The following is a 14,942-nucleotide window of genomic DNA, read 5'->3' on the forward strand; positions in this document are numbered from 1 at the left end:
TTAGAGATAAACCAGAACCACAAAAGTTATATATTTCTATAGGTTTAGGTTTTGGTTTACTTTTTTCTCTGTTGCCAGGCATCAACAATTATTCCCAGGATATTTGCTCTAGAAATGAAATATCTTTTATTGTGATCCTGTTGCGTTAGTTTGTATGAGCTTGTATTACTACATCAAAAAGCATTGAACTATTACTGTTAGGGGTCTGATGATAGTTTCTGGTCTTTTTAAAGTACATATATGCTAAAAAATAATTATATTAATAATTTTTTAGCTTTTCCCAAATAAGTATTTATACCAGTTTTCCTGACAGAAAAGTATTTTCATATACAACAATTTCTTACAGCTTGAGATAATTTATGAAGTTGTGTTCAGTATTTTCAAAAGAAAAACCAGTGAAAGTAAGTTTGGACAGGCATTTAATAAATGCTTATTTAACAACTATTAAGTGACTGACATTTTTAGTAAAGTTTTGGTTTTTCTTAGACTCTTAGAAATTTATTAAACAATAAGTAATATTTCAAAATGTAAATTTGCCAAAACACTTTCTGTAGTTCTCGAGTCAGCCTTGCATATTGTTGTATAATGTCATTTTAATTAAAGGAAGAAATTATTTTTATAATATTGTAAAGTTGATGCAGATTTGACTCTATAATTGTTTATAATCCTATAGGTAATTTTCCCATGATTAGTGATGATTTGGTTAATTCTTATCATCTTCTGCTGTGTGCTTTGGACTTAGTTTATGGAAATGCCCTTCAATGTTCCAATCGTAAAGAACTTGTGAACCCTAATTTTAAAGGTAAGTTTGTAAATCAGGGACTCAGGTGACTCACATGTCTACACTATGTTTACTCTTGGGGGTTGTATACATAGTACAGGTTTCCTAGCATCAGAGAACATAAATGCTTTTCCACGCTTCATCACCATAGTTATCCCAGAGTACTGAGAACTAGGAGTTGAGCTCTCTGTAAAAATATTTGTAGAAAGAAAAATTGCAAATACCACAATGTTTTAAAAGTGTTAGATGACAACTTTAGAAGTTTCTGAAATATATACTCAATGAGAAGAAGGAATTTAGAAATCTGGAGTAGCAATGATGACATTCGAGCTGACGGTGGTTTTGTGTGTTGGCAAGTTTCATGCCTGACACACAGGAGGAAGTCAAAGATTTATTGGAAGATTTATTCATTCAAATCTTTTCTACAGAAGAGGAGTACCTATGGTTCTAAAATAATTAAAATGCATTTTCAGCTCTAAAAGTTGTGTGGAAATGATAATTATTTTGGTAATGCATTTAGTAGACTTTAAAGTGTAGAATTTCTATGAATGATATACAGTAAAAGGCCAAATTATGATTTATAAAGCAAATATTTAAAAAGTACTTATTGAATTAGTATGTAATGCTGTTGCTGCTTGAATAATACTTTGGTAGGATTCTGAGTGATTGTCAGTTTTGAAGTGGTTATGATAAGAATTTCAACTTGTCTGACTCACAAGGTAGATTTTTAAAGTTAGTGGAGTTAATTAACTTCAGTTACTCCTGGTTTGGTAAGCCTAGAGTTCTCCATATTCTGTGCTTTCATTTATTTTCTTCCTAACTCCCTTTTGTATTTCTATATTGCTGGTCCCCTGCATTTTTTCCCTCTTATTTATTTATTATTTGGTTTTTTTGTTTGTTTGTTTTGCCTTGCATTGAGTCTAGGGCAAGAAGGGCTGTAAAGTAATATAATAAAAACATCGAATATAATTAAATCAAAGTATATAAAGAGTATGTGCTTTGAACAGTAACTTTTCTCAAAGTGACTTTTTTATTTGAATGTAACACTTCTTTGCAAAATTTTATTTTTCTGTTTTGTAGATATTATAGTAGTATAAAAAATAATTTTTTAGTTTTTCTTTTTTAACTATCTCCAGATAGATAACTGGATAACTGAAATCTTTTGAGTCATAATAAAAGCGTTACTTCTATTTGCTATTTTTGAAGTGCATTTAAATGGTTAAATTAGTACCTTACACTATTTCCTCTACATGCATGTGCTAACAACTCATGTGCTGATTAGACTCTCTGTTATTTATATTTTAATTTATTACAGTTAGGCTTGTTGAATGCTACCTGATATCCCTGTTCTGTGCTTTTACCCTTCATAGGTCTATCTGAAGATTTTCATGCTAAGGATTATAAACCTTCCTCCGACCCACCTTGCGTTATTGAGAAGTTGTGTTCCTTACATGACGGCTTAGTTTTGGAAGCAAAAGGAATAAAGGAACATTTCTGGAAACCTTATATTAGGAGGCTTTATGAAAAAAAGGTTTGTAAGTAGTAAAGAAATGATTTGAAAATATTTTCTGGGTAAAGACTTGATATAATATGATGACTTAAGGATCTTTTTTTCATCATAGCTCCTTAAGGGAAAAGAAGAAAATCTTACTGGTTTTTTAGAACCTGGGAATTTTGGAGAGAGTTTGTGAGTACTTCTGTTATAAAAAGTGTTTTCATACTTTATGTGCTCAGGAAACGTCAGAGTTTAATGTTTTTATTGTTTGTATCCTGGAAAAATAAAATATGTTTTATGGCAGAATATAGGGACGCAGTAAAAAAATTCTATCACCTCTTACTCAAAGCACATGTTTTGAAGTAGTTGAAAATTGTGCGGCCGTTCTTTAAAGTTTCGATAGTTAAGTTTTGGAGTCATGATTTTTGAAAGAAATCCTTTTGGAACTACCCAGGTGGTGAATGATGATGTAGAAGCACTGAGGTCTTCACAGGTGCCTGGAACAGCCAGGAGAGAGAACTCAACTGGCAGCTTGGTGCAGAGCACCCACCCTGGAACACTGTCAGCAAAATACACTTCCCGTGCAATGCATGAGCATAGTGGAGCACGCCTGCATTTTTACACTCCTCAGTTTTTGAGTTAGTGATCCCACTGAAATTTTTCACAGAACTGTTAGAATTTTTAGTAAATGAAAACAGTGAAACAAGTAGCCTCACACAACCTCAAATGGCAGTTCTGCGAGTGTACATTTTGCCTGTTTTTTTCTCCCCCCCTCTAGTAAAGCCATCAATAAAGCCTATGAGGAGTATGTTTTATCTGTTGGGAATTTAGATGAGCGGATTTTTCTGGGAGAGGATGCTGAGGAGGAAATTGGGACTCTCTCAAGGTGCCTGAATACTGGTTCAGGAACAGAGACTGCTGAGAGGGTGCAGATGAAAAACATCCTGCAGCAGCACTTTGACAAGGTGAGTCAAGCCATGCCAGAAGGGTGGGACTACGGGAGCAGACACGCCAGAGGCTCTGCTTTATTGCGGCAATTGCGTGTGTATGTGCGTTTTACTGGCTTCCAGTACGAAAACGGAAATTCACATCCTACCTATTGCAGTGGAAAAGGTTATCTCTGTCTTTATTATTTTAATTTTTGTTGACATTGACTTTCACAAGTTTTGGTTAGAGCTTCGAAAAAGAATTTAATATACACGTCAACGAATGCCTCAGGCTGGTTGTTGGTTTTGAAAAGATGGGCCAGGAATATACAGCTTTTACATACTGAACATAGTAGGCTTTTTGAAAATGATTGACCCGAATTAGTACCTTCATCTAAGTCACTAGGGAAACTGAGAATCTGTAGTCTTCAAGAAAACTCTCTTAAACTGAGTTTCGGAATCATGTGTCATATCAGGCAGGATGATAGAGACTGAGAGTTTCCCTTCCATTGTGTGGTGTTCATAGAAAATAAGCAACTTCTGACAGGTACTTCCAGAGGCAGTATGGCCAATTCCAAGGGGTCACTTACCTGTAAGACCAGACTCAAGGCTGGTTTGGTTTTTTCATTCAGCAAATAATCTCAAGATATTCTATATACAGGTTGTGTCCTAGACACTAGGGCTACATCAGTGAACAAAACAGCTGTGAATATCCTGTTTAATATTCTGGTGTGGGGAGATGGATAAGCAATAACCAAACAAGTAAATATATAGTATATCAGATGATGATAAATGAAGAAAACTAAAATAGAGTAGTAGAACAGAGTATTGAGGAGAAGAGAGAACGGGTGGGCCTTGGACTCCTGGGTGTAGATAGGGTGGTTGGAAAAGGCGTCTCTGAGGAGGTAGTATTAACGCAGACCTGAAGAAGGTGAGGAAGCAAGTTATGGGAACAGCTGGGAAAGGTATTTGAAACCAAGACAGCAGCAAGCACAAAGCCACTAGGTACAGATCTGATTGACTTTTTGAAGGAACAGTGAGAACACCAGTGTGGTAGAAATTGAATGAGTGAGAGAAACATGGCTAAGACGTGAAGGAAGGTGGACCAAGGGGACAGGCCAACCATATAGGGCTGTGAAAGTCATGGGAAGAGGTTCACTTTTGCTCTGCTTGAGAGGAAAGTCATTAGGAAGGTGTTGTAGAGAACAGTGACTGATGGGATCTGGTTTACATTTTTAAAAGGGCTCGTGAAGAGGTGGGATGGGGCAGGGGTGGGAGTAAGGAATTAAGAGGCTATTGCAATGATTCTGGTGATAATTCATGGTGTTTTGAATCAGAGAAATGGTTGTATTTGGGCTCTGTTATGGAGACAGCATCCATACATGGTATAAAAGCTAATGTCCTTACAGATGTCTGGAAGGGCTTCAGTGATCTAGCCCCACTCCCTGTCTGAATTCATCTCTCAGCACCTTCTTCCTCACCGTTTCCACTCATGTCACATTAACCTCCTTTTTCCTTCTTCAGATACGCCAGGCATACTCCCAGCTCAGAGCAAGCTGTTTCCTTGGCCTATGGTGTGTTTCGTCAAGATACTCATGTGGTTTACTTGTTCACTTCCTCCAGATCTCTAATAACCTGACTACTCTATAAAATAATAACCACCAGCATCCTCCCATACCTCAAGACTTCTTTTCCCTCTTACTCTGTGATTAGTGTTAGTATTAATCACTGTCTGATGGTTGGTAGATAGGTAGAAAGAAATGTTTATCTGAAGATGATAGGTAGAGAAAGACGGAAGGAGGAAGAGGGGAAGGAGGATAGATGGACTGTTCATTATCTGTCTCCTTGCATTAGAGTCTAAGTTTCATGAGGTCTGTGATGAGTGTTGTGTTCAGTGCTTGTAGGCATTACATAATTATTTACTATTGACAGTTATTGAGGGAGAAAGAACAAGTCTAGGGGGGGTGAAAATCAAGAGTTACAGTCATGAGCATGTTCAATGTGAGATGTCTTTTAGACATTCTAGTAGAGGAGCTGAGTAGCCAGTTAAGAGATACACAAGACTAGGGCTTCCCTGCTGGTCCAGTGGTTAAGAATCTACCTGCCAATGTAGGGGACACAGATTCAGTCCCTGGCCTGGAAAGATTCCCCATGCTGTGAACTAAGCAACTAAGCCCATGAGCTGCAACTGTTGAGCCAGCATGCATACAGCCTGTGCTTGCAACAAGAGAAGCCACCACAATGAGAAGCCTGAGCCTCGCAACAAAGAGCAGCCCCCACTTGCTGCAACTAGAGAAAGCCTGCACGCAGCAACAATGACCCAGTGCAGCCAAAAAAAAAAAGATGAATAAATCTTTAATGAAGAGAGAGAGATATAAGACAAGAGTTCACAGCAAATGTAAAGGCTATATATATAAGTACCTGTGTGTGTGCGCTCAGCTGCGTCTGACTCTTTGCGACCCCATGACCTGTAGCTTGCCAGGCTTCTCTGTCCAGGCAGGAAGACTGGAGTGAGTTGCCATGCCCTCCTCCAGGGCATCTTCCCGATCCAAGATCAAAGCAGCATCTCTTATGTCTCCTATATTGGGTTCTTTACCTCTAGCACCACCTGTGAAGCCCATATGTAAGGACTTCACACACACATACACATAGAGTCATTAGGATACAGATGGCTTTTAAAGTCATGGAATTAGGAGGGGTTACCTAGTAGTATGACAGGCAATAAAAGAGGTCTAAGGAGTTAAAGACTCTTCTTGATCAGAATGCACAGGAAGTTTTAAGCTAAGAACTTTAACAGGGCTACCAAGAAGCCCCATGCCGACCTTGAGGACTGTGGGCAGGAAGTTGTTTGTGGTTATCTTACCTCGTTTCCTTTGTGGAAGCACTGCTGCCTGTAGGCACCATGGTGAGATGCTGCTAGCTGCTGATGCTGCTCCTCCCAGAAAGGCATCGGGTCACATACAGGGAAGACGGTGGCTGCAAGAAAAGCTGTCCAGGGACTCCGCTGGTGGCCCAGTGGTTGAGACTCGGTGCTCCCAACGCGGGGTGCCCAGGTCTGATCCCAATGCTGCAACTAAAGAACCTGCACATGGCAGCCAAGATCCCAAGTGCGGCAACTAAGAACTGACGAAGCCAGGGAAAAAAGCTGTTAAGTACAGAGGGAAATCTTCTGAATGTAGTTAATCTACCTAGATCATCTTATTGACCTAAAAAACTTATAGAGTTAACTTCTTTGAAGCAGAGTGGAAGTCTTGGCTCTACTCTTAAGTCACAGAGAAAGCATATAAACTTATTTCTGTATAGTGCATTTCTGTGTTTTTCTGTATCTCGTGGAACTCGAACAGTTCTGTTGCCAGGTAAAATTTTTGGTTGGTGTTTTTACAACTGTCTGTGGAATAAGTACATTTACTACATAGGGAAACATAGTCCGTCTTGAGTATTAAAAAACTCTTAAGCCATCTTAACCTTTCAGAGTTTGTTGGAAATATAGAAAAAGATATTTTATTAGACTATGTATTCATGCTTAAATTCTTTGGCATCAAGTTGTATCTTTTTCATTTTTGTGTTTAAGAATTTCACTTGAACTTATTTCTCTGAAGATCTGTCTGCTTTAGGGGGGAAAACCTATGATAGATTCTAGAAACTAAAGGAGGGGCAAGAAGACTGAAGAAGACTCTTCTGCATCAGGTTGTGTTCTACATCTAGGAAGGTTTGCTTTATCCTCTCTGTGAAGCAGATTAAATTATTCAGATGGGCTTTTGTGAAATCATGGATTTCATTTGGGCTGGATTTAATTTTCAGCTTTCTTTGTGAGTCTTTGAATAATTATAAAAATAACAATAGATGGAGTTATGAAATTATGTTTGTCAGAGATAGCCTTAATATTTTCATGCTTCTTATTGCTTTCAAGTTAAGTTTTGAAGGAGTAATATTAGGGAGCTATTTGTTATTTTAAACATTAACTTTTTTTTTTTTTTGTCTGTGTCACTTGTGGGATCTTAGTTCCCAACCAGTGATTGAACCACAGCCCTTGGCAGTGAAAGTTCAGAGCCATAACCACAGGACTGCTGGGAGAATTCCCATAAATATTTAACTTTTAAGAGATAAACTTCTTGGTTGGCTAAAGTATAGATTGTCCTTTAACACAATTTCACATGGATAATGATGTCCCTTAGTGGTGTTATAATTAAATATCAAGAAAGTGGTGACATTTGAATCACTAATATTTATGAATAATATAAAGTCTGATTGGTTTGAATTCCCATTTATGAAGTGATTGACAGTCTCTTTGACCTAAAATAATGTTCCTTTCTCCCCCTTTAGTCTAAAGCACTTAGAGTCTCCACACCTCTTACTGGTGTGAGGTACATTAAGGACAACAGCCCTTGTGTGACTCCAGTTTCTGCAGCTACACACAGCTTGAGTCGCCTTCACACCATGCTCACGGGCCTCCGGAATGCCCCAAGTGAGAAGCTGGAACAGGTCCTAAGGTTAGTTGGAGCCCTTCTTGCCTTCTAAGATTTGGTTGTTGACTGTCTCCCAAGTTTTTATTTTAATATTTTGCCATTTGTGCCTTAATTCACCCATTGAAAATTTTATATCAGTGTTATGCTCAGTTCTGTTGTTAGTCCTTAGAGGACATAGAAGGTATGAATAGAAAGTGATCCTTTTTTCTCAGTATCTTAGTCCATTTGGGCTGCTATAGCAGAATATGGTAGGCTGAGTATTGGTGGCTTAGAGACAACAGACATTAATTTCTAACAGTTTTAAAGGCTGGAAGTCCAAGATCAAGGTGCTAACAGTCAGTGTCGGGTGAGGACTGCTTCCTGGTTTGTAGACAGCTGTCTTTTTGCTGTGTCCTCATGTAGCAGAAGGAAGAAGGGAGCTTCCTTGGGTTTTCTTTATAGGGGCTCTAATCCCATTCATGAGGACCGCCCCCCTCATGACCTAATCACCTCCCAAATGCCCCACCTCTGTACATTGTCACCTTGGGGATTAGATTTCAGTACATGAAATTGAGGGGGGAGTAGGGAGGGGAGCAGCTTTGGACACTCAGTTCATAGCTCTTAGATTTTTTTTAAACATAGTTCAGGAGACAGTAACTGATAACACTACATACTGTAGAATGAAACACTAAACTATCTGTTATCAGTTATTCTATCTTAAGATTTCAAGGAAAGAAGGATCAGTAAAGATGGGCATCTGTCAAAGGACTTCAGAATGAGGATTGAATCTGAGCAAATTTCTGAAGGGTGGGTCACATTTGAAAAGATAGCCAGTTAGATTCACAGCCAATGTAAAACCACTGTAACTTTTTTAAGTTCTATACAGCACCCTTAGCCTGAAAAGGAAGTCAGCTGCCTTTAGTTCCTTTGATCTGTCTGATACTAGTAAGAATATCAGGGAACTTTAGTGAAAAACACAATAAACTGAATTTAATTACCTGTGCATAATTTTTAGCAAATTTACTTAACAAAATTACCTCCAAGACTGCTCCTATTCCTAAACATTTATGGTTTAATGACATAGACCCTGTGGGAGGCCATTTAATTTCTGGCAGTATAGTATAAGAAAGCCCTGTATAAACATACAGTAATTTCCCACTCATAACCACACATATTAAATACCAAGACTGATCACTTTTCCTGTGCATTTTTAAAAATGAAGTCTACTTTATTCATAAACTCGATTATGATTGACACCCAATAGGCTTTTTCTGTCTGACCTCTTCCTAAGTCATATTTCTCAGATGAATCTTGTTTACATAGAAATCAGAAGCATTTTATAAATACATTTTGGAAGACTGTCAACCTCTGTGTCTTCCACATCTCTTTGCAGTCTCTAACTAGGTGTAGCAGCTTCTTTAATCTTAAATACCATTAGTGGGGTTAAATATTGCCAGTAGATACTAGATAGAACCAGAGAGTCCTGGTTTTGTAACCTCTGTGTGTGTTCATAAATAAAAGTCTGCTTACATGTGATATCCAGTAGCCATTAGTATCAGGACTATAATTGATTTTTATTTCCTTTATAATTTTCTAAACTTGCTGCATTTCTACAATGAATATATATGTTTATGATCAAGATAAAAACATAGTTATTACAAAAACCCACATGGTGATCATTTATATTATGCTTCTGAATTGAACATACAGTGCCTTTCAAGTAAAAATAGAAAAATCAATGAAATAAACTTCATTTTGGAGGAAAAAATGTAGAATGCCAGTAATGATTTCTATGACTTTGTTGTAGTATAGATTATATAACCCTTCATTCTGTTTTCTTCCAGGAGTCCTTAATAAGAGTTGTGCTGCTATCTGGGGAAAAAGTTGAGGGCAATTTTGTTTGTCAACAGTGATTGCAGATGTGTAGGGTAGGTGGGGGCCAGTCACGTACATCAAATGGGCACCGGTCAGAGTTGCTCCATGGAATAAATATTTTTCATTCAAACGGTAATACTAACAGCTTTGATAAGGAAGTATGGGATTGCCTGGATTAATCGGGACATGTACAGTTTCTGCTCAAAGTATTTGATATTTACAGGTTAAAATTACTCTGAAATTCCAGAATTGTAAACAGTTTATCACTTTGACTTGGCAAGACCCTTAAATCAGATAATTTCTTCTTCTTTTTTTAGGTCATGTTCCAGAGATCCAACCCAGGCTATTGCCAACAGATTGAAGGAAATGTATGAGATATATTCTCAGCATTCCCAGTCAGAGGAGGATAGCAGTAACTGTGCTAAAGGTAAGGCTTAATATTATCCATCTTGTTTTCATTTTTGAAATTTAACTATTAATGTTAACATTAATATGGATTTCTTTCTTGGAAACCGAGTCAGAAATATGTAGAAAAGATTTGACAATACGGATATCCACAATACGGATATCCACAATACGGATATATCCACAATACGGATATCCAACTTTTCTGTCAACCAACTGATTTCTAAGCTAATCTCAAAAAGAGAGAAATTTTAGATTGATAATCTTTATTATGTTGGAAATCTTTAATTTTCATTTGTAGACTGGATATTAAGTATAGAACTATAGTGATTCCTCATAAGTACAAGGACAGAAGATATAACTGTTACCTGCCCAGGCCTGTTCTTGTAGTTGTTTGATGTCGTGAAGTATAAGTACTAAATAGGAGTGCAGTAGCAAGCCAATTACATACTTCTTAGCATAGAGCTGCTCCATTTGGAATTTAAAAAAAGGAAAAAAGTGTGATCTTGATGGAATGCTATTACAGTTTTTATGTACAAATTTTATTTCCAATTTTAGAAAAATTTCATGTTACCATGAAGAAAATGTTAAGGAATCTTAGGGACAGTTGAAATAGTAGCTCTGGGAAGTACATACAAATATATGAAGTGTTGGGGTTGGTTTTTAAATTGTATTCTGTGGGTAGGGGATGGGATAGACCCTCATTTTCCATAATACTTATGTTTTTTGCATGTGATTTTTGTGTTTTTTTTTTATTATTTATTCAGATATTGCCAGCAAACATTTTCGTTTTGCAGAGATGCTTTACTATAAAGTATTAGAATCTGTTATTGAGCAGGAACAAAAAAGACTGGGAGACATGGATTTATCTGTGAGTAAATAACCAATGTCCTGAGCAGCACAATAAAATGTAGTTCCCTTTCAGCCCAACCCACCAAGAAAACAGCCATTATTGAAAAAAATAATATATGACTTTGAGGAAATAAGATTGTCATCTAAGGACACTTGTGTTCTGAGCCTCTCATCTCCAGTTGCCCACTTCGTGTTTCTCATTGCAGCAGGCTGTGTGTTATCACTTAGAGTTTCTGTGGGCAGTAAGACTCTGCAGTCAAGGTTAACACATTCAGACTTAACTTTAATTGAGGTTTTTAAATAACATGGAGTTTTAATTCAAGCCTTGTATAGAATGAGTTGAGTATCTACTATATAGGAATTTAACGTAAATATTCAACCACTGATCTGTGACTAAGGTAATTTTTCTAGATTGTGGAAGTAATGCTTACTTTTAATGACCTCAATAAAAATAATTTTAAAATAAATTAACTTTAAATAACATTTTAGTGAAAACTGTAAAATTGACACATAATGGTTCTGACTCCTTATAACTATCTACACTGCTTTTATTCTGTATAAAAATATGGCTGTGTATACAATGGAATGTTAGCCATAAAACAATGAAATTCTGCCATTTGCATGGTGTGGATGGACCTAGAGAATACTAAGTGAAATAATGTCACTTACAGATGTAATCTTAAAAGTATGCAAAACAGAAACAGACTCACTGATACAGAAAACAGACGTGTGCTTACCAAGGGGAGAGGGAAGGAGGAAAGGATAAGTTAGGACTGTGGGATTAACTGTACTAACTGCTATACACAAAACAGATGAGCAGCAGGATATACTGTATAGCACAGTGCATTACAGCCACTGTCTCATAATAACTTATCTCTAGAGCATAATCTGCAAAAGCACTGAGTCATGACACTGTGCTCCTGAGACTGCTGGAACATGTGAATCACCTGAACTTCAGTAAAGTAGTGTGTGGTTGTAGAAACTTAAAAGGCTGTTTCAGGACAATTTTTCTGTTTTAAATTTTGAGACATACAGAAGAGTATAAAGATGTTCCTACATGTTGAAGCTTTGTTTTTTTTTATAGGGCATTCTGGAACAAGATGCATTCCACAGATCACTCTTGGCATGCTGCCTTGAGGTCGTCACTTTTTCTTATAAGCCTCCTGGGAATTTTCCATTTATTACTGAAATATTCGATGTGCCACTTTATCATTTTTACAAGGTATTTTTGAAAATCTGATACTGATGAGGAAATTATAGAAGAGAGTAACATCTTGTTCTTAGTCATCTAATCCATTTTAATATGGAAGTACATTTCTTCTGTTTTTAATTACATATTTAATAATTGCCACTCTAAATGAGGAGCAGAGAAGAAATAGGAGAGTCTTTAGAACTATATAAATTCTTTTAATGTGTATAGACCTATTTTGTATAAAAGTTTCATATGATTCCTCCAATTATCTGATAGTCTTTTAGAATACTTTCTTTTTATAAGGTAAGAAAGTTTATAAATAGCAAACTATCACTAGCTAATCATGATAGCAACCTTCTTTTTAATTTTATGACAATTAAATGAAAGTGTCTTTCAGAAAAGAGCTTTTCACCTGTTATATAGAGGCACACAGTTACAGCACTAATTTGGTTTCCCTCTTGATATTGATTTAGTATATAAATTTATCTTAATTCTCGTACACTAGTTAAAACTAATTTTTATAGTGGCATAGACTGCTCAGTTTTTAAATATCACATTTTGAGTCATGTTTCTTAATCTCAATAGAGCATGTTTTTTAATTTAGAAGATTTTTGAAATGTATTACCTTACAAAAGATTTTAGATGGTTCATACCTGCAGTTTAAATAATTATTTATTAAGGTAATGAAATGAAAAGCAGCTGTTTGAGAATAATATTCTTTAACCTTATAATTTTTTCATAAATTGACTTCTGTTTCTATAAATATGTTAAAAATATTGAAATGTGTTTGCCCATTTTGCTTTTCCGCTTGAATAATTTTCTTGTTAAAAGTTATTACTAAAGAGACCAAGACATTTTTAAACATTGCAGGTGATAGAAGTATTCATTAGAGCAGAAGATGGCCTCTGTAGAGAGGTGGTAAAGCACCTTAACCAGATTGAAGAACAGATCTTGGACCATTTGGCATGGAAACCGGAGTCTCCGCTCTGGGACAGAATTAGAGACAATGAGAACAGAGTTCCCACATGCGAAGAGGTTTGTGAAAGGATCTTTACATCTTTCTATAACAAAAAGCATATCACCATCTAGCCTATTCATAATTCTCTTTCACTGACCACAGTTAAACTTAGCATCTTGCTCATAAGTGTGGGAGGGCAGCAGCTGGGTGTAGTCTGGTACAGTCACCTCTGTGTCTACAAGGAAACAAGAGTCAAATGGGTAGTGACCGCCCCAAGGTCTTAGTGACGGAGTGAGAATTCAGTGTTGTCTCTCGATTTCCTAATCAAGTTTCTGTGCTTTAAAATGGTTGATTGTCTAATTCTCCAAATGAGTAATGAAGGTTAATTTGTATTTAGTATCCAGTTATTAGGTTTGAATTTTTTAAACCTGCCAGAATTTTTTTTAAAGCTTTACTTATTATTTTTTTGGCTGTGCTGGGTCTTCATTGCTGCACTTGGGCTTTCTCTGGTTGCTGCAAGTAGGGGCTGCTCTCTAGTCGCACTGTGCAGGCTTCTCATTGGGTGACTTTTGTTGCAGAGCAAGGGCTCTAGGGTGCACAGGCTTCAGTAATTGCTCGGGGCCATGTGGGATCTTCCTGGACCAGGGATCGAACTCATGTCCACTGTATTGGCAGGCAGATTCCTATCCACTGCGCCACCAAGAAAGTCCCAGAAGTTTTTAACTTCAGTATGAAAGTGAAGAAGATAGGTGATTTTATTTAGAGGGACTGATGAGCCAAGATAATTTCCTTTTGCCTTAGATTATTATTTTTTGATGTTTTAAAAAAAAACTTTTTTGAATCATGGTATTTTGTGTAAACATTTCTTACTTAATAGGTCATGCCACCTCAGAATCTGGAAAGAGCAGATGAAATTTGTATTGCTGGCTCCCCTCTGACTCCCAGAAGGGTGAGTGAAGTTCGTGCTGATACTGGAGGACTTGGAAGAAGTAAGTTTAAAATATTAGGGGAAGTATTTTGGGGATTTAAATTCCATCCAAAACAAGTGAAGTTAGTAGGGTATATACAGAAGAAAATAATCCGTGCATTATAGTGTCACGTGGATCAGTTAAAGAGCACAAGAAAATGTATAAGTATCTTTTAAAATAGATAGAATGCTATATACTAATATGATTCTTATTTTTTAAGTGTATTTTTTCCTATAAACATACAAAAGGGCTGAAATGGAAAAACCAAACCATAAATGATTATTGTTGGGTAATAGAATTCCAGGTGATTTCTATAAAGTTTTTAAGATGAATATGAATTACTGTTAAAATCAGAAGAAACAGAAAAAGGTTTCTTAAAGATGGAGTCTATGATGTAATTAGGTATAGACGAGCCAGTGAGGTGAGAGGACTGAATGGCCTGAGTGTGTTCAGGTTTTTTATTTTTTTGACCATGCCTTGCTCCTTGTGGGATCTTAGTTCCCTGACCAAGGATTGACCCCGGCAGTGAAATCTCCAAGTCCCAACCACGGGTCCCGGGAAATTCCCAGGCATGTTTAGCTTTGTCAGCTGAGCAGTGCTACTCTGGTTAACGTAACAGCATTGCTGTCCCTAAGGTACAGCAAAGCGAAGTTTCGCTATTCATCTGGTTACATTTTAGACAGCTCTTTACAACAGTTGCCAAGTGCAACACATACTTCAGATAAAACTACTTTAAAAGCAGTTCTGTAACAGCATGTATATTATCTGTGGTGAAACAGACCACCAGCCCAGGTGGGAGGCATGAGTCAAGTGCTCAGGCCTGGTGGGCTGGGAGGACCCAGAGGAATCGGGTGGAGAGGGAGGTGGGATGGGGGACCGGGATGGGGAATACGTGTAACTCTATGGCTGATTCATATCAATGTATGACAAAACCCACTGAAAAATAAAAAATAAAAAAATTTAAAAAAAAAATAAATAAAATAAAAGCAGTTCTGTAAATCCAGAGGGTTCTAAATCGTTAGATGCCATTAGAAAGATATTATTT

At 36.9% G+C, this 14,942-nt stretch overlaps 1 protein-coding gene across 2 annotated transcripts in view; it reads left to right on the forward strand.

The window, feature by feature from the left end:
* RBL2 (RB transcriptional corepressor like 2) overlaps positions 1 to 14,942 on the forward strand; it is a 43,702-nt gene that overhangs the window by 13,601 nt on the left and 15,159 nt on the right. For both annotated transcript variants that reach the window (XM_065925343.1, XM_065925342.1), the window contains exons 5-14: positions 674 to 802; positions 2,152 to 2,312; positions 2,404 to 2,468; positions 3,055 to 3,241; positions 7,526 to 7,692; positions 9,840 to 9,949; positions 10,695 to 10,798; positions 11,864 to 12,001; positions 12,842 to 13,006; positions 13,807 to 13,918. In XM_065925343.1, coding sequence (XP_065781415.1) covers positions 674 to 802; positions 2,152 to 2,312; positions 2,404 to 2,468; positions 3,055 to 3,241; positions 7,526 to 7,692; positions 9,840 to 9,949; positions 10,695 to 10,798; positions 11,864 to 12,001; positions 12,842 to 13,006; positions 13,807 to 13,918 — 1,338 coding nt within the window. The remainder of the gene's footprint in view (positions 1 to 673; positions 803 to 2,151; positions 2,313 to 2,403; positions 2,469 to 3,054; positions 3,242 to 7,525; positions 7,693 to 9,839; positions 9,950 to 10,694; positions 10,799 to 11,863; positions 12,002 to 12,841; positions 13,007 to 13,806; positions 13,919 to 14,942) is intronic.

This window comes from Muntiacus reevesi, chromosome 2, assembly GCF_963930625.1.
Source record: "Muntiacus reevesi chromosome 2, mMunRee1.1, whole genome shotgun sequence".
Taxonomy (NCBI): Eukaryota; Metazoa; Chordata; class Mammalia; order Artiodactyla; family Cervidae; genus Muntiacus; species Muntiacus reevesi.